This window comes from Callospermophilus lateralis, chromosome 6 (genome assembly GCF_048772815.1).
Source record: "Callospermophilus lateralis isolate mCalLat2 chromosome 6, mCalLat2.hap1, whole genome shotgun sequence".
Classification (NCBI taxonomy): domain Eukaryota; kingdom Metazoa; phylum Chordata; class Mammalia; order Rodentia; family Sciuridae; genus Callospermophilus; species Callospermophilus lateralis.
The window spans coordinates 9,637,391-9,661,446 of NC_135310.1; the positions used below are offsets into that span (position 1 = coordinate 9,637,391).

Below are 24,056 nucleotides of genomic sequence, written 5' to 3' on the forward strand. Positions count from 1 at the left end.
CGCCCCTGATCAGGAACTAGCTTTAAATCTAATTATTTGGGCCCCTGTGACAGAAATAAGACCTCCTGGAATATATTGGAGGGTGTGTGAAAAGGACCTCAGAGGTCGCCAAACCAGAGCGGGAGCCCAGGCTCAGCGGCGTGGCCACCTGGCCAGGAAGCGGGGATGGTCCCCCCTCTGAGCCTCACTTTCCTTATGGCAGTAAGTGGTGAGACCCACCCGTGAGCTCTCACTATGGACCTTGCACAGGTTTGATGAGCTCTAATTGCAATCATGAGACCTTGCAGAGCCTGTCCTTCACCTGTGGTCCTCTGTGCCCTCCTGGACAGCACAGGGTCTAGGTGTGGTCCATGTCATGGACTTAACACCAAGCTTTGGGAGGCCCCCTCCCCTTCATCCTCCCACCTATGTTTGTCTCTAGGACTGCCCTCCTGGGTCACTTGTAACTAGTGCCTCCCTGGCTGCCCCGCGTGTTTTCCACCTGCTACACACAGAAGGCTTGTTAGGTTTTGGGAGAAGGTGGTCATTATAAAGTATTAAGTGAGAAAAGCTGATGACAGAACAGGGCAGACTGAGCTCACCCCCAGGAAGCACTTGGAGGCAGGGCTGGGCATATGTCCTGTGAAGGTGTTGGGTGGACTCGGGGTAGTGGTAGGAAGGTGTCAATAAATGTAGCCCACAAGGAGAGCAGTAATTCACACCAGAGTGTTGTGTGTGCTGCTCTCTGGGATGTGGAAGACTTGTTGTTTCCGAATATATATACACAGTAGGTGTATAATAGGGTCATATAGAGAACAAGGAAGGGTTCTTTAAGAAACGTCCAGCTGGGGCTGGGGCTGGGGTTGTGGCTCAGCAGTAGAGCACTTGCCTGGCACATGTGAGGTCCTGGGTTTGATCCTCAGCACCACATAAAATAAACAAACAAAATAAAGGTATTGTGTCCAACTACTACTCACAAATAAATATTTTAAAAAAAGAAAAAGAAACACCCAGCGTCTGGCGCCTCGGTGTCGCCTGTGCTGTGGAAGTGATGATGACAGGGAGAGCAGCCCGCTTCTGCGGAGCCGTGCTCGGGCTGTACTGTTTTAGCTCCCAGGAGGGGGGAAAGAATTCTTGTGCTCCCCACGAGGAGACCAGCCTGCTTCTTAAAGTAGTGCCACACAGGGACCTGGGGGAGAAGCTCCCACCTATTTATTTGCTTTCCAAAGGCCAAAGAAGCCCAGGACGACCTGGTGAAGACCAAGGAGGAGCTGCACCTGGTGATGACCGCCCCGCCGCCCCCACCGCCCCCGGTGTACGAGCCCGTGAGCTACCACGTGCAGGAGAGCCCGCAGGAGGAGGGCGCGGAGCCCATGGGCTACAGCGCCGAACTCTGCAGCGAGGGCATCCTGGACGACCGCAACGAGGAGAAGCGGATCACCGAGGCCGAGAAGAACGAGCGCGTGCAGCGGCAGCTGCTGGTGAGCAGGGGCAGGGCGGGGCCTGCTTTGCTTTCACCTGGGCAGGTGGCTTTTAAACCGGGCCACCACATGGGTCATCTCCACCCGGCAACCTCTCCCTTTCCCAGGGGAGGGGTCTGCATTCCCAGCCACTCGGTGGTGCCACAGGGAGGGCAGGTGCTGACTGCTGCCGCTTCACTTGCAGACTCTGAGCAACGAGTTGTCCCAGGCCAGAGATGAGAACAAGAGGACCCACAACGACATCATCCACAACGAGAACATGCGGCAGGGCCGGGACAAGTACAAGACCCTGCGGCAGATCCGGCAGGGCAACACGAAGCAGCGGATCGACGAGTTCGAGGCCATGTAAAGGCCGGGCCTGAGGGTCCCGGGCAGACATGTCACACCTGGCTCTTTAGTACTCTAAATCTAGAAGCCCCTCAACATGTTCCAGGTCCCTTATAAAAAGAGCGGTTACCCAGCAGAAGTCTCTCTGGGTCAGGAACCAGCAGAAGCCTCTCTGATTTGTTCTTCCCAATTGTATGCTAGTGCCAAACAGGCCTGATTTTTATGAGAATCATTGAATCACTTCCTGTTTTATGCTTGAAGCAGGACTGATGGAATTAAGGAAAGATTCCTGTAAAGTCTGAGTGACAAACTTCATGCTGGCCTGTGTGATCCAAGGTGCAGTATCATTAAAGAAAACCACACCGTGGCTTACACCTGTGCCATATTTTTTCTGTTTTTGAAATGAACTCAAAATTGATTTGTTCTTGATTTCTGTGAAGGGTCCATCTCTGTATATTTGTGTTGAGGGGTGACAATTATTTTGAAAATTGAGTCTAAAGCACTCTCCACACAGTGATTTCCTTTCTCCAGACATTCAGTTCTGCTGGCAAAAATCTGCAGTGGTCATTCAGAATGAACGGTACAGGAGGACTCTCCGGTAAAGTTTTTTTTTGTTTTGTTTTGTTTTTTTTTGCTTAACAGTTAGAATACACTGTTGGACTTATATTCTTAATTAATGATCAGCTATAGAATATAGTATTTATATATGTGATAATATGGGTTTGTAACATTAGTTTTAAAAAGGGAAAGTTTTGTTCTGTATATTTTGTTACCTTTTACAGAATAAAATAATTACGTATCAAAAAAACCATGTAACCACAGCCCTGGAACTGATGTGACGTGAGGGCAGTAATGAAACTGATTACCTGCTGTAATTGCGGTGTAAAAATGTCTTATGGAATTCTTTGTGCACATAACTGCACACTTCAGTTTTCTAAGATTGTTCAGACTCCAGCCATGAAGGGACTCTGTCATCATGAGAACCTCTTTCTGATCAATTTCTATTCTCTGCCATGTCCTCAAAAACCTATTGACACAGTGGCTTTCACGAGCTGTTGGCTGGGCTCACTCCCGGCCCTTCTCTGCGGGTTGTCCTTTTTGGTTGTCTCATGCCAACGAATTCCACACTGCAGACACAAAATAAAAGTTGGCCAAGGTGGTGCGCACAGTGTGGTCTGCTCATGTGTGGGTGGGAGGAACGTCAGGGACTCGCCTGGGTCCACACCGTCCAGTAGCTGTGCCGTGTGGGAGGCCCCAAGCCCTGCAGGCCCCTCAGGAGTTTGACCTGGCAGTCCCTGTGGCCGGCTGACCTGCTCTGCCACAGGAGGGGAGGGAGCATCGGATACTCACCAGGCTCGTTTTTCCTCTGAAATGTGCAGAAAAGCTGTGATTTTTTTCACTATTTGCCAAGCTCTGAGAGACGGGGGTAACTTCGAAACATTTATTGAAATATGGCCATTTTCCACCTCTCAGAGAATAGCTAGGAACCCATCTGAGACTTAGGCAACATGGATAACTGCTCTGTTAAGTACACAAGACAGTGAGGGGCATAACAGAACAACCAGGGGAGGCTGCACAGTCCAGAGGGCCCTTCCATCTACGGTCAGCCTGTGGCTTCTGCAGGCTCCAGGCTTCGGCACATCCAGCATAGCCTGGAGCTCCGAGGCCTTCACTTCAGTGCAGGATGAGCGTCATGTCCGTCCATAAGTTGGGGCTGGAGAGAACCTTCTGCCATTGCAGCCTTGATTGTGCACACGAGTCTGCACCAGCTGTATCCCCCTCTGACGTGAGACAGACACGTTAGTTAATGGTTGATGAGCATGCCACTTCATCCTTCTCAGCTTTTTAAAAACAAGGCCCATCAAGAAAAGTGGTTTTTGGCATAACTGGAGATTATGAAAATGCCAACCACTGCTGGGTTTGAGACTCCCCCAACGACATGTGAGTGCAGGATGTGCTGCAGCCTTGGAGCAGAGGCCCTGACCTCCAGTTCCTTTCTGGGGTCTTAGGGGAGGACGGTTCTGGTTTGGTGGCTGATTCTTCACTGTGAGGAATCAATATCCTGATACGGGGACTGTGTATGGCAGGAACTGAGTCTGTTCACGGAAGGGGTTCCCTAGAGGAGAGCTGTGCTTTGGACAGATTCCCTTAGAAAAATCATTCTTATCTGTAGTTCTCAGCTGGATGTTGTTAGAGCTGTGTGCAGGCGTTTAGGGTTGGCACTGTGTGGAGGGCACTGCTGGCAACCTGCAGGCAGGGTGGGGCACAGAATCCTCCCAGACAAGGGCTGCCCACAAGCACAGTGCCAGCAGCACCCCTGTGAGCAAGACTGAATGGTGTCCCTGTTTGTCTCACTCTCAATGAAGCACTTTCTGAATTGCCATTTGTTTGGGTTAAGATGTTTTCCTTTAAGAAAATAATCCTCTTATGATTGACAATAGAAACAAAAGCAAATACTGTGCCTGGCCTGTTTCGAGGCCCATAACTTAGTTTCTTTGGCAGATCTAAATCTGATTTAAATTGTCAAAATACTTGGCTGTATTATCACTCCGTGGTAGAGTTAGGCCTAGACTTAGGAATTTCTATTTTTGGCAGGTAGGCAGTGCTACCTATAGCCAGTTAAATCGCTGCCATTGTGTAAGTATTTTCTCTCTTCGCGGTACCCATGTAGGACACTTGCTAAGGACATAACAAAGCACTGGGAGACAGTCTGGGCCCATGGGGAATCAGGCAGACTTACTTGAACCAAGTCTGGCTCCCCCCAGCAAGCGGTCGCTCATTCCAAAGATGGCCTGGTCCCAGACAGTCAGTTCCAGGCTCGACTGCCTCAGCTGAGACCTGCTGACGCCATTGAACACGAAGGAGTGTTTCCACTGGGGGTGAGCTTGCTTCTTCAGCACCGGGGACCTCAGTCGCAGCTTTTGTTGGTCTGGCAGAGTGAGACAGCTAAGGAGAGAAACAAGATGCTGCGATCGGGACACTGGGCCTCACCCCAGCCTACACCGCAAGTGCTGCTTCCAGCCTGAGCACTAACCCAGTGAGCGTGGGAATCACAGGACCTGGCCGCACGACCTCACTAGGATTTTCCAAGTTTCTTTTTCAGCTGGATTCCGTGTCAGGTATTAAGGGTAAATTGGAATTCTGAGGCCACATGGCCCTCACCCGTAATCTCCTTACAGCCCTTCGAAGGCATGGCTTATTAGAAGTGCCTCCCAGGGACCATGGCTCTGTATACATGTGACTCATTGTATACTGTTGTCAGCAAAACACATTCAGAAAGGCTACCTAACTTGCCCAAGGACATACACGGAAGTAATAAGATCAGGACCCAGGCTCGGTTCTGTCTTGACAATGAGACCTTCATGTTTCCACCCTGTCTGTGACTGGGGATTTAGCATTTCAATATAACATTCAGTGGTGTTTGCTTTGCTTTTAGAGGCACCAGCGCACCTGCAGTGACTAAGTGAAGTGTGGAAAGTCACCCATGCGACAGTTAATCCAAGAGGCGGTGTTAAACCAAGGAAGTATCTGCTGAACACACTTCTTTCTTCTCATACTTGATTTCAATCGAAACTGATTTTCTGATATAACAAGAACTGACAAGATTTGGGTTTCAGGTCAAAATGTACTATCCCAAATAGGTCTCAGCTTGCCCACATCCCCTGGATTTGTGGAAATCCAGGCCCTTTGTGTTTGCTATAGGAAAGTTGAAGTAAGAAGACTTTAAAATGGCTTACATTTCTGATGTTTCCTCCAGGTTCTAGGAACATACTGTTTGTATTCTAGATAACCAGTAAACAGTATTTGGTTGCATCGAATACCTACCCTTTAACAAATGAGTTTAAGGTACCATCCGACCGCACAGGTAAGTTCTTGGCGCCCAGCACTACCAAACAGAGTTGACCATTAAGTGGTGGCTGATCTGTCCCTGGAAGAAAGCCAGTTCCCACTGTCAAACCCACTTATCCAGAGGCATTACAGTCCTACCACCCCAAACTGAGCTCAGTAAGAGGAGTGTTACAGACTCCAGGCCGGAAAGAGCAGGCAGGAAGAGGCACATTTCCCCCAGAAGGCTCTGCTAGCCCTGGCCACACGCTGAGTGGTCCCCAGCGAGGCAAAGCTCTGAGAGTACACTGGCTTCTAGGGAGAGATGTGGAGGTTTTGGTCTGGCTGTCGCCAGTAAGTTTGGGGAAACTGGGAGCCCCAAACCCATTTCAGGGAGTTAGAGGTGACCATAGGGTACCTGCCACTGGTCTGCTGGTGGTCTCATGAGCTCAGAGGCTCTTCTTCCCACCAAATAGTCACTACTCAATGGAAATATGCATCGTCCCTGTCTACTTTGCCTGCCCACAGGATCTCACAAGTTCAACTTCCTAAAGACCCTGCAGGACCTGTCCTTGATCCACATCACTCACGGGCAACAGTCGCCCCTCTGAGACCTGCAGGTACCAGCACCTGAGAATTGCTCTTGGCTCCTAAAGTTAAACTCCTAAGTCATGTTGTCAGGTGTACCCTCTTCCAGAGGGGACATGGTTTCACCAGACCCTGTCCAGTCTACCCGTTGGGAGGGACGCCTTGGGGACAGTGAAAGTGGACACTGAAGGCCTTGCCTGCTTTGGTCACCCATGTCCCCCCGCAGGCCACAGGTTCCAGGGAACACCTTTCCAGGGTGCTTCTGCCTCTCAGTCTCTGGGACATGTGGGTGTCACTGTGCAGTGGGTAGGAAATGCTAGAAAGCCTTTTGCCCACTTCAGCCTGACGCCTTCCAGGCTTTGGGGACAGTGACAGAGGAGTGCTCAAGGGGCTAGAGGCCACCTACCTTCTAGAGCTTCCTGGGACTTTCTGGGCCCCACGGGGAGAACCAGTTTGGCCCGAACAGCAAGTTCTCCATTATTCTGAGGAATGCTGTCTTCATATTTCTCGTTCTGGGGGTGCAAAGGCAGAGCTTGAGACAATTACTCCCAGAATCTTCCTCCCTCCTCTGGCTGCCTCAGCTCTGACTCTAGATGTCCCCCACCACCTCTGCAAAGCCTCTCCAACCCAGGAGAGCCCAGGGATGGATTGGGCACGTCCCTGGTGGACTGGTAATCCCCCATCAGCAGGGACTTGTCCTGCCACCCTCTCCTCTCCCAGGATGGGGAGAACAACTCTGCCTCCCCAGAAAAACCAGAGGCATATGTGCCTGAGGAAACAGGCCCATGGGAACAACAGGATAGTCGTAATAAAACCTGGATACAACCTGAATTTGAAAAAAGTAAATAAAATAGCATCCCTCCCCAGCAATTCTACCCGGGGCAGTGAGGTTCCAGGCCACCTGTCCATGCCAAGGTCAGCTGCAGACACTGGAGACAGAGGAGCCCTGAGCAGACTCGGCCCAATGCCACAGGGTGGCTCTCCAGGCTGTGGGTGCCCCATTGTCCTGACCCTTGCCAAGGACAATACCCTGCCTACAGAGATGGCTTCTCTGGTCGCGAGTGATTTCTCCAGAGTGAGAGAAGTGCCCAGAGAAGAGGTGGTCTTGAAATCTTTCACCCGGGGGCGAGAGAAGTGTCCTGGGAGGGATCCACGTGCCTAGCCCATTCCACCAGCAGAAGCAGCAGCCCCCATAGTATCAGAGAGGGCTCAGGACTCCTGGGACCGTGTGAGCTAGCCTCCTTGATGCCGAAGCATCTCTTCCTGGCCCCTGCTGTGACCTCTGCCACACTCAGCATAGAACCAGGCGCCACCCCTAGGGCCCCTCCTGCTGAAGCCCTGGGGACAGGCCTGTGAGCAGGCATTCAACATGCAGCATGGGGTCGCAACCCGCTAGCTGGCATCAGGAGGACCTTTGAGCTTGGCGCTCTGCTCCTGGCTTGCTTGTCAAAGGTTCGGTTTGACAACCTTGGCGGCCTTATGCCAGGCCCTTGTGGCAGGTGCTGGCACAGAGATGCTCCAGGCCTCGCAAGCTGACAATAGAGGAGTGGAGGGTGCAGGGAGCACCCGGGTTTATCCTCTGGCAAATGAGTTCACAGTGGCCATGCTGGACACTTGGTCCCAAACAGGCCTCACCTTGGCCCGGAGCGGATACCAGCGGAAGGACTGTGTGGCTCTGTCTTCAAAGTCCCATGTGGCCAGAGGAACAGTCACTTCTCCAAGGAACACCCTCCTGGCAAGCGTGCCCAGGTGCCACACAGAGACTTGCAGCTGCCGGGTCACCAGCTGGGCAGCGTCCACCTGATACTGCAGAGCAGAGTGGAGACGGTCAGCCAGGCTCCCAGGCCCCACCTCCCAGGGCTTGTCAGCCTCTCCCACAGCCAAGCTCCAAGATTTGGCTGCAGCCAGAGTCTCTATGGTCAGGGTGGCAGCTTGGAGCCAAAGCCAGGAAGACCCCTCTTCCTCAAGAGTCCCCCGACTCCCCAGGTGCCTGGGCTCTCAGTCCTCCACGCCACCCCTGATTCCTCACCCCCATTTCTCAGGACAAGATAAGAAGGAAAGTTCTCATCTAGTCCAAGCCTTCAGGAAATCAAGCCGAGACCACCAAGGCAGAACTTGGACATGGACCTGGCCCATTCTGTACCCAGCTGGGTCCAAAAATACTAAAAATAAGACTATTATTTTTAAAAATTACAAAGTATTGGGGCTGGGGGCCTGGCTCCATAGTAGAACACCTGCCTAGTGTGACCAAGGCCTGGGTTTGACCCTTAGTGCTGCAAAAACTAAAACTCAAAAAATGAAAATACAAAGTCTGAGCTTTTACCCCTTAGGTTTGCCCTAGACAGACAAGGCACACAGATGGCAGCAGCCTGTGACACCTCAGCCTGTGACAAAGGCCCCTGTGCGCCTGTCTGAAGGCTTCTCAAGGTGTGGCCAACCCTGCCTCAGCCCCAGGGTCTCTTTTGAAGCCTAGAAGTTGGATTGTCCCAACAGTGAAGACAGTCACAAGTTACTGAGCCCTCCTTCTGCAGGCTTCTGGCTGCCCAGATCCTTAGTTTTTACATGCATCCTGTGAGATCAGTACCACTTATCACCATGTGACCCTGAAACATAGCAGCCTAGAAATCCCCTGTGTCTACTGTGGCCTAGAGGCCATCCATGGTGGGCCAGCATCCTCACCTACTGTGTCCAGCCTGGGTTCTCACTGCTGGTCCTGCCTGGTGCTGCCCCCAACATGGCGCTTGCTGGGGTGTGACTCTCAACCCTTCAGAACCCTCTAGGCTGTCCCAGGGGAAGGCAGGACACTCACGGCCACCTAAAGCAGGTAGGCAGGGGTTGGTTTGGTTTTGGTCTCATCTATCCGGGTCACCTTTCCCTTTAAGGGATGAGATAGAAACAAACCAGAACTGAAGTGCACTTCTCCCCCTCCGTCTCCCCAGAGGGAAGGGACGGGGGCTCTGTCCCTGGCCCTTCTGTCTTGGCTGTCCTTCTCTTCCTGCTGGGGTTGCTGTGGCCAGTAAGTCAGGAGCTCTGGGCCGCGCTCCCCCTCCAGGGCTGGGCTGATTTTCCATGCTTTCCCTCAAGTCCCTGGCCTGTTTGTGACTCTGCCCACATTCCTGGCTCTGGCTGGGAACTCTGGAGTACCCTGGCTGCTCCTGCCTGCCCCTCGCCCAATCAGTTAAGCCCAGACCTCTCTGCCCACCTGCTGCACTCTCAGAAGTTCAGCTGCTCCAGGGAGGGTCACGAGGCCATGGCCTGAGGCCACCCTCCTGGAGGCAACTCCCTAATCTCCACTGCTCTGTGACACTCTCACAACAGCCCATCCCCAACTCCCCCACTTAGCCCTGCTCCTCTCTTTGGGTCCTCACCTACTAGCCACCCTATCTGATAAGCAGGACAGCACTCTTCTGGTGACTGAATCTGCTGTGTCAAATTAGATTTTCCATCATCCTGTGGTCCACAGGCCTGCTCCAGCTGACCCCGAGAGTGCTATCCATTCCATAAGTTCAGGCGCATAAGGACCTTCAGAGAACAGAAGGCTGCCCAGACCTGGGTCTCAGCTCGTCCTTCCCAGGTCCCCACTGCAAGGATCTCAACAGAGGGCTGCCCAAATTGTACTTTAATCAGGAAACTTCTGGATCCTCAAATTTCACATGCACTTTTGTCAAAACCAGTCGGAGAGCGCCCTGGAGGCTGTTATCTCCCCAACCTTCCTGTGGCCTGCCCTGGGCTCTACAAACCTGGGAGCCCAACCAAGGGGTAACTTGAAATACTGGTTTCCCCAAGGTTTTTAATGATTGATCTGCTCTCCAAGCCCTGCACCTTTTCTGTATTACGTGAATTTCTTTAAGAATAAATCTGGCCGGGCACAGTGGCACATGCCTATAATCCCAGCAGCTCAGGAGACTTGAGACAGGAGGATCACAAATTCAGTGCCAGCCTCAGCAACCGTGAGGCGCTGAGCAACTCAGTGAGACCCTGTCTCTAAATAAAATACAAAATAGGGTGGGGATGTGGCTCAGTGGTTAAGTGTGCCTGAGTTCAATCCCTGGTAACCAAAAAAGAAAAAGAAAAGAAATCTAGACTGTGTCGGGATCCTCTGAATTTAGATGAAAACTTGATTTTTTTTTTTCAAAAATATCTGGATAGTTTCCCAGGACTACAAAATATTCACAATAGACTGGATGAAACCCTTGAGTAAATGTAATTTTAAATGATTTGAGATTCTGTGTATAATTTAAATAAGGTAGGAAAAACTGTTTAAATTGACCTGTGTAATTAAATATTTATCTAAAACAGTCCCCATTTCATAAACCACTTCTAGCACAAAAAACCTTATTAAACTTATGATGAGACATTTTAGATATCAACTTAAATGTGTGAGACAGCACAGAGTTTTCCAAATTCTCCAGCAGGCATGGGACTCCAGGGTGGTCTGCAGCCCAGGCCTGGCCAGGGGTGGGGAGTAGAGCTTAGTAGAAGAGAGTCATTGCAGGTCCCACCTACACCTGCTGAGTCAGACTCTACAACTTTAAAATAACACCTCTGGGGGATTCCTAAGCACAGGAATACCTTCCATGCTGGTTTCAAGCTAAGCTTTCAAGTATTCCCTAAGTCTCAGGTCCCCCTTGGTAAATGAGGATTCTAATGCCTACATCAGTGTAGATATAAAGCACTTGGCCACAGCAGGGGGCCCAGCAAACAATGACGATTATTATTTAATGAACTTGTCTGTGCCATCCACCCAGATGGCCCCTGGCTCGCAGTTCACAGATGCCTCTGCTTGCCAAAGAAGCAAACAAAACCCTCTCCTTTTGCCAGTGTGAGATGGCAGGATTTCTGGTTTGCTCAGTCCTGGCTGCGGAGTCCCCCAGGTCTAGGCTACCCGTCTGGCTGGGGCTCCCACAATTGGCTGTCTGCCTGTGCTGGGCCTCCACTCTGCCTCCCCACCCCAAATCAGAGAATGAGGTCTCAGCTCTGTCCTAAGAAATCATATCTCCTAGCATCAAAGAAAGTGAGAACCCAAACAATTTCTTTATAATTTTTTTCATAAAATAAGAAGAAAACAGGGTTTTTAGATATTACAATAAAGAGCACTTCTACAAAAGTAGTGACTTAGTCATTTGATTTTCAGGGCCCCCTGCTTGAAAATGCCTGATAATCATAAAAATTCGACAAGACAAACCAATTTCTAAGCCATTCTGTGCCCAGACACGGCCTGAGACATACAGGCAGTCAGATTCTTTCTCCCCATTTTCTTAGAAATCATTAATCAAAGTCCTTCTCTAGTCTGGCCAACTCTGCACTTCTCGGGTTCAAAGGCTGAAATCTATTTTCACCCAACCTGCCACTGATTGACAGAGAAATGTATAGGTGATGCACTTGTGTTTAACTGATGTGAGGGTTTAAAGAGCCACCCGTTGGACTCTGACCCGTGACATGAGCCCAGCCCAGGACGGGGAAGGCACAGAGCATGAATGTACTCATCCACAGGTACCTTCAGGGTCTCCTGAAAGGTCGGGTCCAGTGTGTTCTTTTGGACTGCAGTCTTGCGTTTTCCCTGAGACGATCGGTCAGGCAGCAGGTAGGTCTTTATATACCTAGTGGCCAAATGCAGAAACAAACAGGCTCTGAGGGTGAGCGGGCTTCAGAGGAGCAGAGTGCACATATTAACCTTTTCTTTACCCTGTTTCGGACTAGTTTTTGAGCTGATAGAAAGGAGTCAGGGACCAGGACTGACATGAACAATGTTAGTGCTGAGTGTACAGCTGCTGGTTCACAAGGTCATGGTAAGGGGCTGGAGCTCCCCCTGCATTGCTCATCCCCTGCTCCTGGAACCTATAGTCCCCTCCCTCCTCGTCACCTGCCATTTGATGAGGACCATGAAACAGGATTCTCCAATCTGCCTGGATGTCCAGGCCACACACCAGCTTCCCCTGTCTGCACTTCCACCTGCATTTCCTCCAACCCAAACAGCGGAAGTGGAAATGGAAAGTTCCTGACTCCGGGGGCCTCAAAGGCTGCACTTCTTCTGACTACTGAGGCAGTTTTGAACTTTTATATCCACAGGATTGTGTACAGACATTGTTTTACAACTTGTTTTTCCTCTCCATATGTTTGAGATTCACCTGTATTGCTATATGTAGCTGCAACTCATTCATTTACATTCCTACACATTGTTCCATTGTATGAATATGACACAAATCATTTATCCTTATGAGGAACCTTTGTCTTATGTCTTAGTGTTTGCTTTATAAACAATTCTGCTATGACCATTCCACCATGCATGTGTAAGCGCTTCTCTAGGCACAAAACTAGAAGTGACAGGGCAATGTGCTTCCCTCCACAGCCACATCAGTGCTCGGGGTGGAACCCAGGGCCTTGGGCATGCTGGGGAAGTACTCTACCACTGAGCTACACCTCCGCCAGCATGTGCATTTTCAATTTCAGCAAAGTATGCCAAATTACTGATTCAATTTCTCTAAAACATTTAGGACTATTTAAGCTTTCTATTTCATCTTGCGTCAAGCTTAGAAAATTTGTGTTTTTTTAAGAAATGTGTTCATTTCATCTCAGTTATTAAGTGGTGTTTTTGTTTGTTTGCTTGTTTTGTTTTTTTGTTTTTTTGGTGCCCAGGATTGAACTCAGGGGCGCTCAACCACTGATCCACATCCCCAGCCGTATTTCATATTTTATTTAGAGACAGGGTCTCAATGAGTTGCTTAGTGCCTCACCAAGGGTGAGGCTGGCTTTGAACTTGCCATCCTCCCATCTCAGCCTCCCATACCTCTGTGATTACAGGTGTGCACCACAGCACCCAGCTTCAGGTATTAAGTTTTAAATAATATCCTCTTCTTATTCATTAATGGGTAAGCATTGCCACAGTGTCTCTTTTCGTTGGCATTTGTATATTCTCTTTTATAAAATCTTGATAAAAATTTACCTCAGTATTTACCAATTTTTCTAATTTTTTTTCGAAGAACTGACATTTGGGTTCATTATTTTTTCTCTATTGTTTTCTATTTCATTGATTATTGATCTTAACTTTACTATTTCCATCCTTCAGAATTAATTAATTATTTTTTCCTAGTGTTTTAAGTTGAAGGTTTAAATGATTCACTTTTAATCTTTCTTCTTTTTAAATAGAAACACTACTTCAAATGCATTCCTCAAATTTTAAAATGTAAAAGTCAGGGGACATTTTGGAACATTCTTGGGTATATGGTATAAGTAGAAGAATATTACAAGTTATAGACCAGAAGTATAAGTAAGATGGTTATGGAGAACCTTAAGTGCTATAGAAATTTGTACTATTTTTTTTTCTGACACTGAAGAAACATTGAAGGTCTAAGTACTAATGTGAAAAACAGTTCTGTAGAAAAATGTATTCACAATCTCAGGTAACATGGAATTCTACAGACAGATACACATACACCAAAAAAAGATTTTGTATGTGTGTGTTTATAGCATGTATGTATTATGTGTGTGCTGTGGATAGACCCCAGGGCTTTGTGCATACTAAACATATTCTCTACCAATGAGCTGCACACCAGACATCCCAAAGCAGAGATTTTAGAGAAAAAGATACACGAATTAATATTATCAAAATTTCTACCAAGAAAAATCATCACAAATAGGCTGGGGTTGTGGCTCAGTGGTAATGTGCTTACCTGGCACATGTGAGGCACTGGGTTCGATCCTCAGCACCACATAAAAATAAATAAAAATAAAACAAAGATATTGTGTCCATGTACAACTAAGAAAAAAATTTTAAAAAAGAAAAATCATCACAAAGAGATTAGAAAATAAAGAATAGCTGAGATAACATGTATCAAATAAGGCTGGCTGTGGCAAAGCAAACCCACAATCCCAGCTATTGGGGAGGCTGAGGCAGGAGGATCACAAGTTTGAGAACAGCCTCAGCAACTTAGCAAGACCCTGCCTCAAGATAAAAAATAAAATGGGCTAGGCATATATTTCAACATCACTGGGCTCAATCCCCAGTACCAAAACAAAAATAGACAAAAAAGTAACATACATATAACCAACGAAAAGCTTTTAAAACCTATTCAAAATAGGTTCTTGAAAACATTTTCCTTCTGAGTATGGCGGCACATGTCTATAATCCCAGCCATTCTGGCAGAGGCAGGAGGATCACACATAAAAAGGTCTGGGGATGTAGCTGAGTGGTAGCATCTGAAGTGTACTTTGCATGTGGGATACCCAGGTTCAATCCCCACCACCACACACACACACACACACACACACACACACACTCTTATAATTTTCTTGTAAGTAAATAAGAAAATGACAAACCAATAGAAAAATGGGCCAAAGGTATGAACAGAATGTTCCCAGAAGGAGAAATCTAAGAGGTTAATGTGGGTGTGTATGAAGCTACTCATCTTTTTTAGGTAATCAGGGATACACACATTTAAATAACGGTGATAACAACATTTCTTTTCTATTAGTTGGGGAAAATTAATCTGTTAATGAATTGTGTGAAGCACAATTCATTTTGTTTTTCCTGCATGGAAAGGCAAACTTTCCAACACCATTTGTTGATGTCCACCTTTCCTCCCTGATTTGTAATAGTCCCTTGCAATAGACTGAATGTTTATGTGCTCCTAAAATTTATATTGAAACTTAACCCCAATGTGACGGCAATTGGAGATGGAGCCTGGGGGAGGGGACCGGGTGGGAGGGAGCCCTGGTGAGGGGATGGACTAGTGCCCTCTTTTTATAAAAGAGTCCTCAGAGGGCTGTCTCACCCCTTCTTCTGTGATGACATGGATGACAGAAGCTGATGGCCACCTATGAACCAGGAAGCCCACCCTCACCAGACACCAAATCCATCAGCACCGCGGACTCCTCACCATCCAGAACGGGGAGAAATGAAGTTCTGCTGTTCAGAGGCCGTCCGTCCTGTCTGCAGCCTTCTTTAACAACAGCTAGAGTGGTCTAAGAACCCCTTGATCATAAAGTTCCCACATATTCAAAGGTGGATGGCTAGACTTCTGATTCTGCTCTATTGAGCCATCTATTTTTGCCTCCATAACTTAGTTTGAATTACTACAGCTTTATGAAAATTCTTGAAGTAAGTAAGTAGTTTCTATTTTTGTTCTTTTTTATAATCATCTTTGTTATTTTGGGATTTTCACTTTTCCGTATAAATTTTAGAATCAGGACATCTATCATCTTATGTTAAAACTTAAAAAAAAAACAACTCACGGGTTACACTTTTTCTTCTTTTCTTCTCCATAAGCAAGGTTCTTACAGGTTTTGATGCATATTTCTAAAGAATGGGTTTTGAAGCAATAACGAATGGCAAATTCTATTTCTCCAGTGACATTAGCGTTGTCAAAATTACCCATCTCTGTGCAAGTGCTGTTAATGCTAATTAAACTTCCCTGAAATAAAAAATGACAAAGGTAATAAATTACTTCACAGTTAAAAGTTTTTTTGGCAGTCCTGATTTCAAGGTATCAAATCAATCTCAATTCACACAGAGCATGTATCCTGACTCTCATTAAGTTACCTTGTACCAGTTTGTACTTTGCCAAAATAAGCAGCCACCTGTTCGTTCCTGAGGAGATGGGGAATCCTCAGAAGGCCCTCTCCTTCCAGATATGGTCTTTGCCTAGCAATAAAGGTTACACAATCCCACTCTTTAACACAAGTCACTTAGGACAAGATGGACTATATCTGTGCAGTTCTGCCAAGACGAGGTCCTGCATTCAAGGCAGCCACGTATAAAGAACGCAGCCCAGCGTGGGCAGGGCCTGAGACTGGGAGTCGGACAGACCTGGTTCAGATGCTGGCTCTGCTACTCATTGGCAGTGTCCAGGTCTAACTAGGAAAGAGACTGGTGTCTTAGGGTTTTGGTGAGGACTGACAGGAACAAGGTACAGGAAGTGTGCAGACAGAGGAAATGATAAATTGTTTTAATGTTAATGGGCACCTAAAATTAAAAAAGAAACACTGTCATCATAAATTAGGGGGTTCTAAGCTTACATGGTGGCTATAAGTAGCAGAGGAAGCCTGTGCCTAAAGGATAAAACAAATCACCTTTCAATAATTAGATTTGCTTAGACAACTGCCACCATTTGCATGCAACTGATCTCAGTGCTGTCTTTATAGGAGTAGAGAAGAAGTGTGATTTCTGCTGGCAGTGGGTTCACTGATTATTCATATTAAAAAACATAGCTACAATCTCTACCTTATACCATTTACAAAAGAATTAACAAGCTGGATCACAGACCTAAACATAAAAGCTCAACTTTTTTTTAAATATATTTTTAGTTGTTGATGGACACTACACCTTTATTTAATTTATTTATTTTTATGTGGTGCTGAGGATCATACCCAGGGCTTCACACAAGCAAGGCGAGCCCTCTACCACTGAGCCACAACCCCAGCCCACTAAAAGCTCAACTTTTATTAAGCTCCTAGTTGAAAGCAGGAGACCATCTTCTTGGCTTGTAGAAAGACAAGACACAGAAGGGACTACACTAGAACAATTTGATAAATTAGACTCATTGAACTTAAAACCTTTTCCTTGGGCTGGGATTGTGGCTCAGCGGTAAAGCATTCACCTAGCACATGCGGGAACTGGGTTCGATCCTCAGCACCACATAAAAATAAAGGCATTGTGTTGTGTCCATCTACCCCTAAAAAAAATTAAAAATAAAAAGACTTCAACCTGTCTTTAAAAAAACAAACAAACAAAAAACCCTTTTCCTTGAAAGAAACACTCATTTTATTCAATACTCTTTGAATGAAAATGTTCATGATAAGATGTAAAAAAGGGAAACCATCCTCAAAATGTAGCAAGGCTCAATATGACCTCCAGGCTCTGCTGTGCTCCAAGTCACCTCGCCCCTGCCCTTGTCCAACAGTCCAGTTTGATGTTTTTTACTCTATTGGTTCTGGTTTTGGTGCTAAGCACATACTGACGTCAGGAGGAAGAGATAAGGCTGGGAAGATAGGGAGACAGGCCCCTGGTCACTTCCTGGGCAGCAGAGCACAATCAGCACCTGCAGATATTTGCTAAGAAACTTACAAAAAAGGCTGTTCTTAAATCAGGGCCTACGTGACTAGGGTCCATGCCACTCCAAAGAAGGAAAAATGCCTGATTGATGTTTCGATTGGACTAAAAGCTGCATGAATGGACACTGAATGCCTTCCCCAGGATTGGGCAGGAAGCTAGCTGACTTAACCCTACAGATCTATGTAAATGCCTAGACAATAGCCACTCTTTGACATCCTTCTCTCGGGACCCCTCTCTTTTTGGGAACTCTGCTTTCTTTCTATTACTCTAATAAATCCTGTTACTTTGCTCTCACCCTTGTATCCATGGATCTTATTCTTCAAATTCATGAAACAACTTGATCCCACCCTCAGTGCTACACTACCTTTCAACTATATCCCCTGCCCCCGAGTGGTGTCCTAGTGACTACGCATTCTGTGTTAAGAGTGTTGGGACAAGACTCACGTGTCTCAAGCCTCCCGAGAACAAAGGGCTGGGTGAGGGGCCCAGTGGGAGAGCATCTTGCTTCAAACCAAGGCTGGCAGAGCGTCTGGGATCCTCTTGAGGAAGAGGCTTCGAAATATCTGGTGTGCTGACCTTCTGGAGAAGGAAAATCAAAATTAATACGATGGCCCACATGCCCATTTGACTCTATTCAAATGCAGAGACTTCAGCAAGCACAGCCCGCACCTATCAATTGGCAGGAGTCATATAAACTTGGAGTGACTGAGTAAGGGAGACACTTGCGTTTGGATAAATGTATCCCCCCACCCCCGCAGGGCCTGAGGAAGACATTGTCAAGCTCTGGGATAGTCGTCAACATGGATGGGTGAGCTATTTATGGATTAGTAAAAGTCTTAAAAGAAGTGCACGCTTTGGCCTTCATAATGATCCTGGCATTTAATCACATGAAATATAATATTCAGTCTGATACACAGTAAGATTTAAATGTGCATAAAAAGAGAAAAATCAAGCCAGGCATGGTGATACTTGGCTTTAATCCCAGCTATTCATGAGGCTGAGGCAGGAGAATAGCAAGTTCAAGGGCAGGCTGGGAAACTTAGTGGGACCTTGTCTCAGAAGTAAAAAGGGCCAGGGATGTAGTTCAGTAATAAAGTATTTATCCAGCACATGCAAGGCCCTGGGACCAATCCCTAGTACCAAAAAAAAAAAAAAAAAAAAAAAAATGTGGGAGAGATCAAAATATACCTCTAAATTTTATAAAGATACTTTTTAAATTGTTAACACTGTTTACAGCTGAGCTTCCCAACACAATAGCCATTGGCCACATAGGACAACTTGAATTTAAATTCAAGTTAATTAAATTAATAAGCTCAGCTGCTCATTTGCACTGGACACATTTCAAGTGCTCAGACACCACGTGTGACAGTGGCTACTACATTGGACAGTTCACATTGTCAGGTAAAGAACATTCCACTGTTGCAGGAAATCCTGTCAGACATCACCAGTAGAGTAATACACATAATATGTAAGTTAGAAAAATTGCTTCCAGACCAACAGTCGAAAGTTGCTGAATTGAGGCTTCTGTCTTGGTGCTAGGTTGGAAGGAGAATTCAAATACCAGCTGCACCAGAGTCCTAAACGTCATGAATGAAATGCTAAGGGAGAACACCAGAGAACTAACAGAAGAATGCCCGTGCTCTTCATCTCCACGACACCAACTCAAGACCAAGAGACGGTCACGCAACACTCCACTGAATCCACAGCTCTAAACCCTGGGGTTGGAAGAGGATCCAAAGCTGGCATCAGGTCTCTCCCACTACAGGGAAGATAGAGGCACCAGCCCTTGGTGGCAAAGAAGTGAGGGGAGTTTATTGGGTGTGGGACATCTGGGGTGACCTTCAGGGGGGGTATGATCTGAGTGGGGTGCTGGCAGGTGGCTGGGGAAGACCAAAAGCTAAGGCAATTGGGGCACAATTCCTAGGCCTACAGAGACCCCAGGGCCAGGCAGACCAGACCCAGGGACCATGAGCACACAGGGGTGTGAGCTTGTCCAGGGGGCTCCAAAGGGTGGGCAGAGAAGGCCACCAAAAGCCCCATTTCCAAGAGTCCTGGAGGATGAGCGACTGCCACCAGTGGTCAGGTGAACCAAGTCCCTCAGAGGCAGCCAACTTGGCAGAACTAAAAGTCCTAAAAATTAGCTGTTAAAGGTACCTATATATTGATATGGAAAGAACAATTTAGACTTTTCCTTAAAAGCAAATGACAAACAGGGACCTGGGGTGGGCGCCCTTTCTGTTAAATGGAGTCTGTGGAGTGCAGAGGCATTTTATTTTGTAAGGCAGAGAGGACTGGGATGTGTGTACGTGGTGAGAGGCCCGAGGGACTCTGGAGGAAAGAGACCCCACCCAGGCTCAGGAACAGGGGAAAAAGCAGCCAGCAGCCAGACAAGTGCCCAGGGAAAGAGGCTCTCTCCTGCTTCCACTTCCAAGGGCCTGGAGCCCTGGAGGGTTCGTGACATGTGCTAGGACAGACTTCATAGAAATAATAGGTGAGTGTCTTTCTGAGAAGAGACAGTGGAGAACTCCTACCTGGCCCCTCCCAACCTGTGGGACACAGCAAGAGGGCAGCCCTCTGTGAGTCAGGAGGAGGGATGGAACCTTCCAGCATCTTGATCCCAGACTTTGAGCTCCCAGAATTGAGAGAAAATAAATGTCAGTTGTTTAAACCACCCGATCTCTGGTAATTATGATTTGGAACCTTGGCTGACTGATATAGTGTTCAACATACATTTTAAAAATCATGGTTTTTGAATCATAAAAAATTAATGGCAGAAAGTTTTAGAAAGGAACAAAGAGAGCTATCTTTACAATAGAGGTTACATGGCACATTGGATTCATGGCCAGGGAAGACGATGTTTCTAATAGGTCAGGATACAGGAAAACCTTCAACGGAGTTAAAACACAAATGTAAATATTTCAAGATTATTAGGAAAGCAGATACTATTCTGAAGGGTTATTTTTAATTCACTGTGGAACCCAAGATGAAGTTCTGTGTTCAGCTTTTCCCCCGGTAAATTCTGAAGGATCTGGACAAGACTGTCAGATCCAACGTCCTACGAAAGGGCTTCAAGATCCTAGGAGTTTATCAGTGGCATTAAGATGGGCATTGTCCCCTTGCCCACAACTGTGATTGTTTTCCTTTTATTTACCTATTTCTGTGATTTTTAATGTACTTCATAATTATCTAGTTTTAGTTAGACCCAGAGAAAAAATGCTGGCCCTGAATGAGGTCTAGTCTGCAAAGCGTTTGACATTATATGGGAAATTTATCAGTAAGTAGTAAGTTTCATTCGATCAAATTATGAACCCTCTGGAAGAGTTTTGCTGTTAATAGCTAAGAGCACAGAAAATAACAGAAGGAAGAGCAACTGCCGGTGCCTCTGCGATTTCCTCTGGGGACTACCTAAACTTGAAAGCCCACTTGAGTGAAGAAACCACCCAGTTTGGCTCGGCCGGCCACATGCTCTGAGCAGGGCGTCCCTCTGAAGGCAGACCACCTCTCCTGGGGCACTGAGGGCACTGCCATCCAGCCTGCTGTTAGCAGTGAGAAATGACGCTGCTGCTCGCCTGGCCTCCTCCGCCCACTCCACCCCTGGGATGCGGCTGCAGGTGGCAGGGAAGACGTGCAGGGACTTAGACATCACACAGTACAAGGAGAGTGAGATGAAGCAAAGTCCTTTTCCTCCACCTTTGTCCTCAGGCCCTCTCCCCAGAGACAGCCCCTCCTACCAGCTTTTTATAATGCTCCCTGTTTAACAGGTACATGTTTTTATGGGCAGTATAGATCAACCACACGTTCATAAGGTACAATAAAACCCACTGGAATGCCCACAAGGAGAGGTGGAGAGAACTCACTTCGGAAGAATCCTGGCCCAGATGCTCCAGGGAGGGTTTCGGAGCACTTTCAGAACACGCTCTTCAAACTTAATGACCAGAAACTTGGAAGAGATCCTGAGCCACTTGTTCGGTTAACAGCCCTGAGTCACCCTGGGGGTCTAAGAAAGGTACTTAAACCAAGTGCAGCAGTGCACACCTATAATCCCAGCATTTGAGAGGCTGAGGCAGGAGGATGGCTTGAGCCCAGGAGTTCAAGACCAGCCTAGGAAACACAGCAAAACATTTCAAACGAGAAAAAGAGAGAAGAAGAAGGTCATCTATTAGCTCTGTGCCATAGCCACCTGCAAGGTGGGCACCAACGTCCGATACTTCCAAGGGCACTATGTCATATGATTAATGTTGGCAATATGTTCCAAAGTGTTCTCATGGAAACAAGCACCATTACTGTGAGCTCCCCAGCTGAGGCATGTGTGATTGCAGTCTGGAAAATGTCCTATTAAAGGTTGTACTCCTTATATTTCAACCCAATAATTATTTAGCATTTATAGATTATGTTTGCTGAGTTTTGGTCGAGTATCAACATTTGGCTAAAGTGCTCTGTGAAACAGCCATATCCTCAATGACACTGGCAGAGGGAAGTCCTGCCAAGAGTGCAAGCATGCCCTGCCCAGAGCCTGGCAACAGAGGGCACACACGTGTAAGGGTCCATGCAGGTGGGGGCTCTACCCACAGCCTCCCCCTGCACCTCCTCACTTCTATCCCTGAAGTCTCCTAGCCTACTTGAAAACCTCCACAACTGCTTGGCAGGCTCTATTCTGTGGGCACAAGCTGCAGGGGAACAGTGCACCAAGGATGCCACATTACGACAGCATTCCCAAAGCCCAAAGCAAGGCCCATGGGAGCTTGGTGTGCCCCACACAGCACAGCACACCGTAGATGGGAAAGGTACTGAGTCTCCACAGCAGGGTACCATGGGGAAGGTCCTGGAGCAGGTTCTATCTGACCCCGACCCTCCTGACCCCATGACCCCCTTCTGCCCACATGACCCCAAGGGTCCTCATCTCCAATGGGGACAGCAGTAATGCAGCCCTCACAGGGTTGTTTTAAGGATCACAAAGATTAAATACCAATAAGGGTCTCTGCAGAGAACCGTGCCCAGAGCACTGCTGACCCTGTCAGTGTTGGCATCAGAGTGGCTTCATCAGACCCAGTAAGGGAACTGTCCACACTTCCAAACCCTCTGGAACTCTTTTTCCTCAGTGGCCCTCGCTTGTCCTTACATGGGGGCATGGATAGAACAAAGAGGCTAAATTTTTCTTACTTAAAAATCATACAAACCCAGGTTCTATTTCTGGCTTCTTTTTTTTTTTTAAGCTATGAGCTGCTGGTGAAGCTGGTTGACCTCTCGCTGACACTCAGGACCTCGTTATCGTGGGAGTTTGTGAGACACAGGGTGATGGTGTGGTTCATGGTGAGCACTAACTCCCCGACTCGGTCTCCTCAGGAAGAGCAGTGGATTCTGGTGTGAACGGATGTTTATGCACGCCTGAGAATTTCAAAGACCTTCAGGGTTTCAAATACTCCTGGCGCCTTGCTCCTTAACAGGGTGGGGAATTGAGAGTCAGTGCCCAGAGCTCAGCCTTCAAACCCAAGTGGGGTCAGTTCAAACACAGCTCTCCCTGGCTCAGCTATGTCACTGTGGCCTGTGACGTAACCCCACCAAGGCTTCATGCTCCTAGATGTAAAGAGGGGCTGCCTGCAATACCTACCTCCTAGGGTGGGTATGTCACTAAAATGAGATGACCCAGGCAGAGCATGGCACATCATAATTAACGCCAGCAATCTGAAGAAGGTGTTTGGAGGACTTCGCTGGCAAATGAGATAGTACAGCACTCAAGGGAGACCTGCGAGAACCCTGTGCTGGGGAACAACAGGTGACTTCATTTTACAGAGGGAGTCCTGGGCTCAGGTGCGAGGCAGCAGATGGAGGCAGAACCTAGCACCTTGAGAACAGGTGCTGAGGTTCCAGCAAGACAGTGGGCTAACGGGAGGACAGTATCTGGGGATGTCTCCAGGGGATCCCACGGCCACAGAGAAGGGACATGTGTCCCATGCAGCTGAGCAGAGCAGCCATAATAGCGCTGCACACAACACGGCTGGCACCTGCCCAGTCAGGTCACCTCAGCTGGACTAGAACCCAGGCATTCTGATCCCAGAGCCAGCTTGCTCTCGGGGCTGGTCTACCTGCTGCGGGCCAAGTAGGTGAGCTTGCCCTTGGTTCAGACACCGGGAAGGAGCCCCCTGCTTGAACATGATTATGCAGTATTTGTGTTTTCCAGAGTTTCCATCAGAGACCAGGACAGATTATAACTAAAGGCTGTTAATCCTGAACATAAGTGAGGGGTTTCACAGACCCTGGGAACAACAGCAATCACAGGTCCTGCAGGTGCTGTGGCCTTGAAGCCCGTGGGCAGAAGCCCTGGGGACTCATGGCCACACTAAAGCTTGTAGCTGCTCTGAACGGTTGTGCAGGTCAAACTCCTTTTCTTTTTCAGGCTCCTGGGCTCAAGGATCCTCCTGTCTTAGCCTCCCAAGTAGCTGAGACAACAGGCACAAGTCACCACACCTGTTTTGATCTTAAATTCTGACTCTCCTTTGGCCAAATGCAGGAGCTTCCAATCACATTTTTCTGACTGTGAATTGTTTTGCTATCAAAGGAAAAATAAATCTACAGAGAAAAAGACTGGAAAGCACTGGAAAGAGAACACAAAGGGGGGGCGGTGCAGGGCGGGGGCCTCAGGTACCCTGGTGGTGACGTTGACCGCAGTGTCTGACTGGCTTCGTCTCTGCGTCTGGCCTGCACACTGCCTGGGGCTGGTGGCTAGAAGATGCTTCTCAGATGTCATGTCATTCTGGGACTTGGAGAGCTCTAGAACACAAACACAAGGGACGACAGCTGGGAGCACA

The 24,056-nt window shown here is 47.7% G+C and overlaps 2 protein-coding genes across 3 annotated transcripts in view; one reads left to right on the forward strand and one right to left on the reverse strand.

Moving 5' to 3' along the window:
- The window catches only part of Ezr (ezrin), a 47,697-nt gene extending 44,748 nt beyond the window's left edge, over window positions 1-2,949 (forward strand). For both annotated transcript variants that reach the window (XM_076858077.2, XM_076858076.2), the window contains exons 13-14: window positions 1,209-1,460; window positions 1,645-2,949. In XM_076858077.2, the coding sequence (XP_076714192.1) occupies window positions 1,209-1,460; window positions 1,645-1,809 (417 nt within the window). In that variant the 3' untranslated portion in view covers window positions 1,810-2,949. The remainder of the gene's footprint in view (window positions 1-1,208; window positions 1,461-1,644) is intronic.
- A 339-nt stretch (window positions 2,950-3,288) lies between these two features.
- Window positions 3,289-24,056, reverse strand: part of Sytl3 (synaptotagmin like 3) — a 61,015-nt gene continuing 40,247 nt past the window's right edge. Inside the window, exons 7-15 of the mRNA XM_076859396.2 lie at window positions 23,894-24,018; window positions 17,695-17,829; window positions 15,432-15,610; window positions 11,698-11,800; window positions 7,836-8,006; window positions 6,607-6,712; window positions 5,613-5,715; window positions 4,528-4,733; window positions 3,289-3,568 (exon numbers count right to left, since the gene is read on the reverse strand). Of these exons, the coding sequence (XP_076715511.1) occupies window positions 3,462-3,568; window positions 4,528-4,733; window positions 5,613-5,715; window positions 6,607-6,712; window positions 7,836-8,006; window positions 11,698-11,800; window positions 15,432-15,610; window positions 17,695-17,829; window positions 23,894-24,018 (1,235 nt within the window). The 3' untranslated portion in view covers window positions 3,289-3,461. The remainder of the gene's footprint in view (window positions 3,569-4,527; window positions 4,734-5,612; window positions 5,716-6,606; window positions 6,713-7,835; window positions 8,007-11,697; window positions 11,801-15,431; window positions 15,611-17,694; window positions 17,830-23,893; window positions 24,019-24,056) is intronic.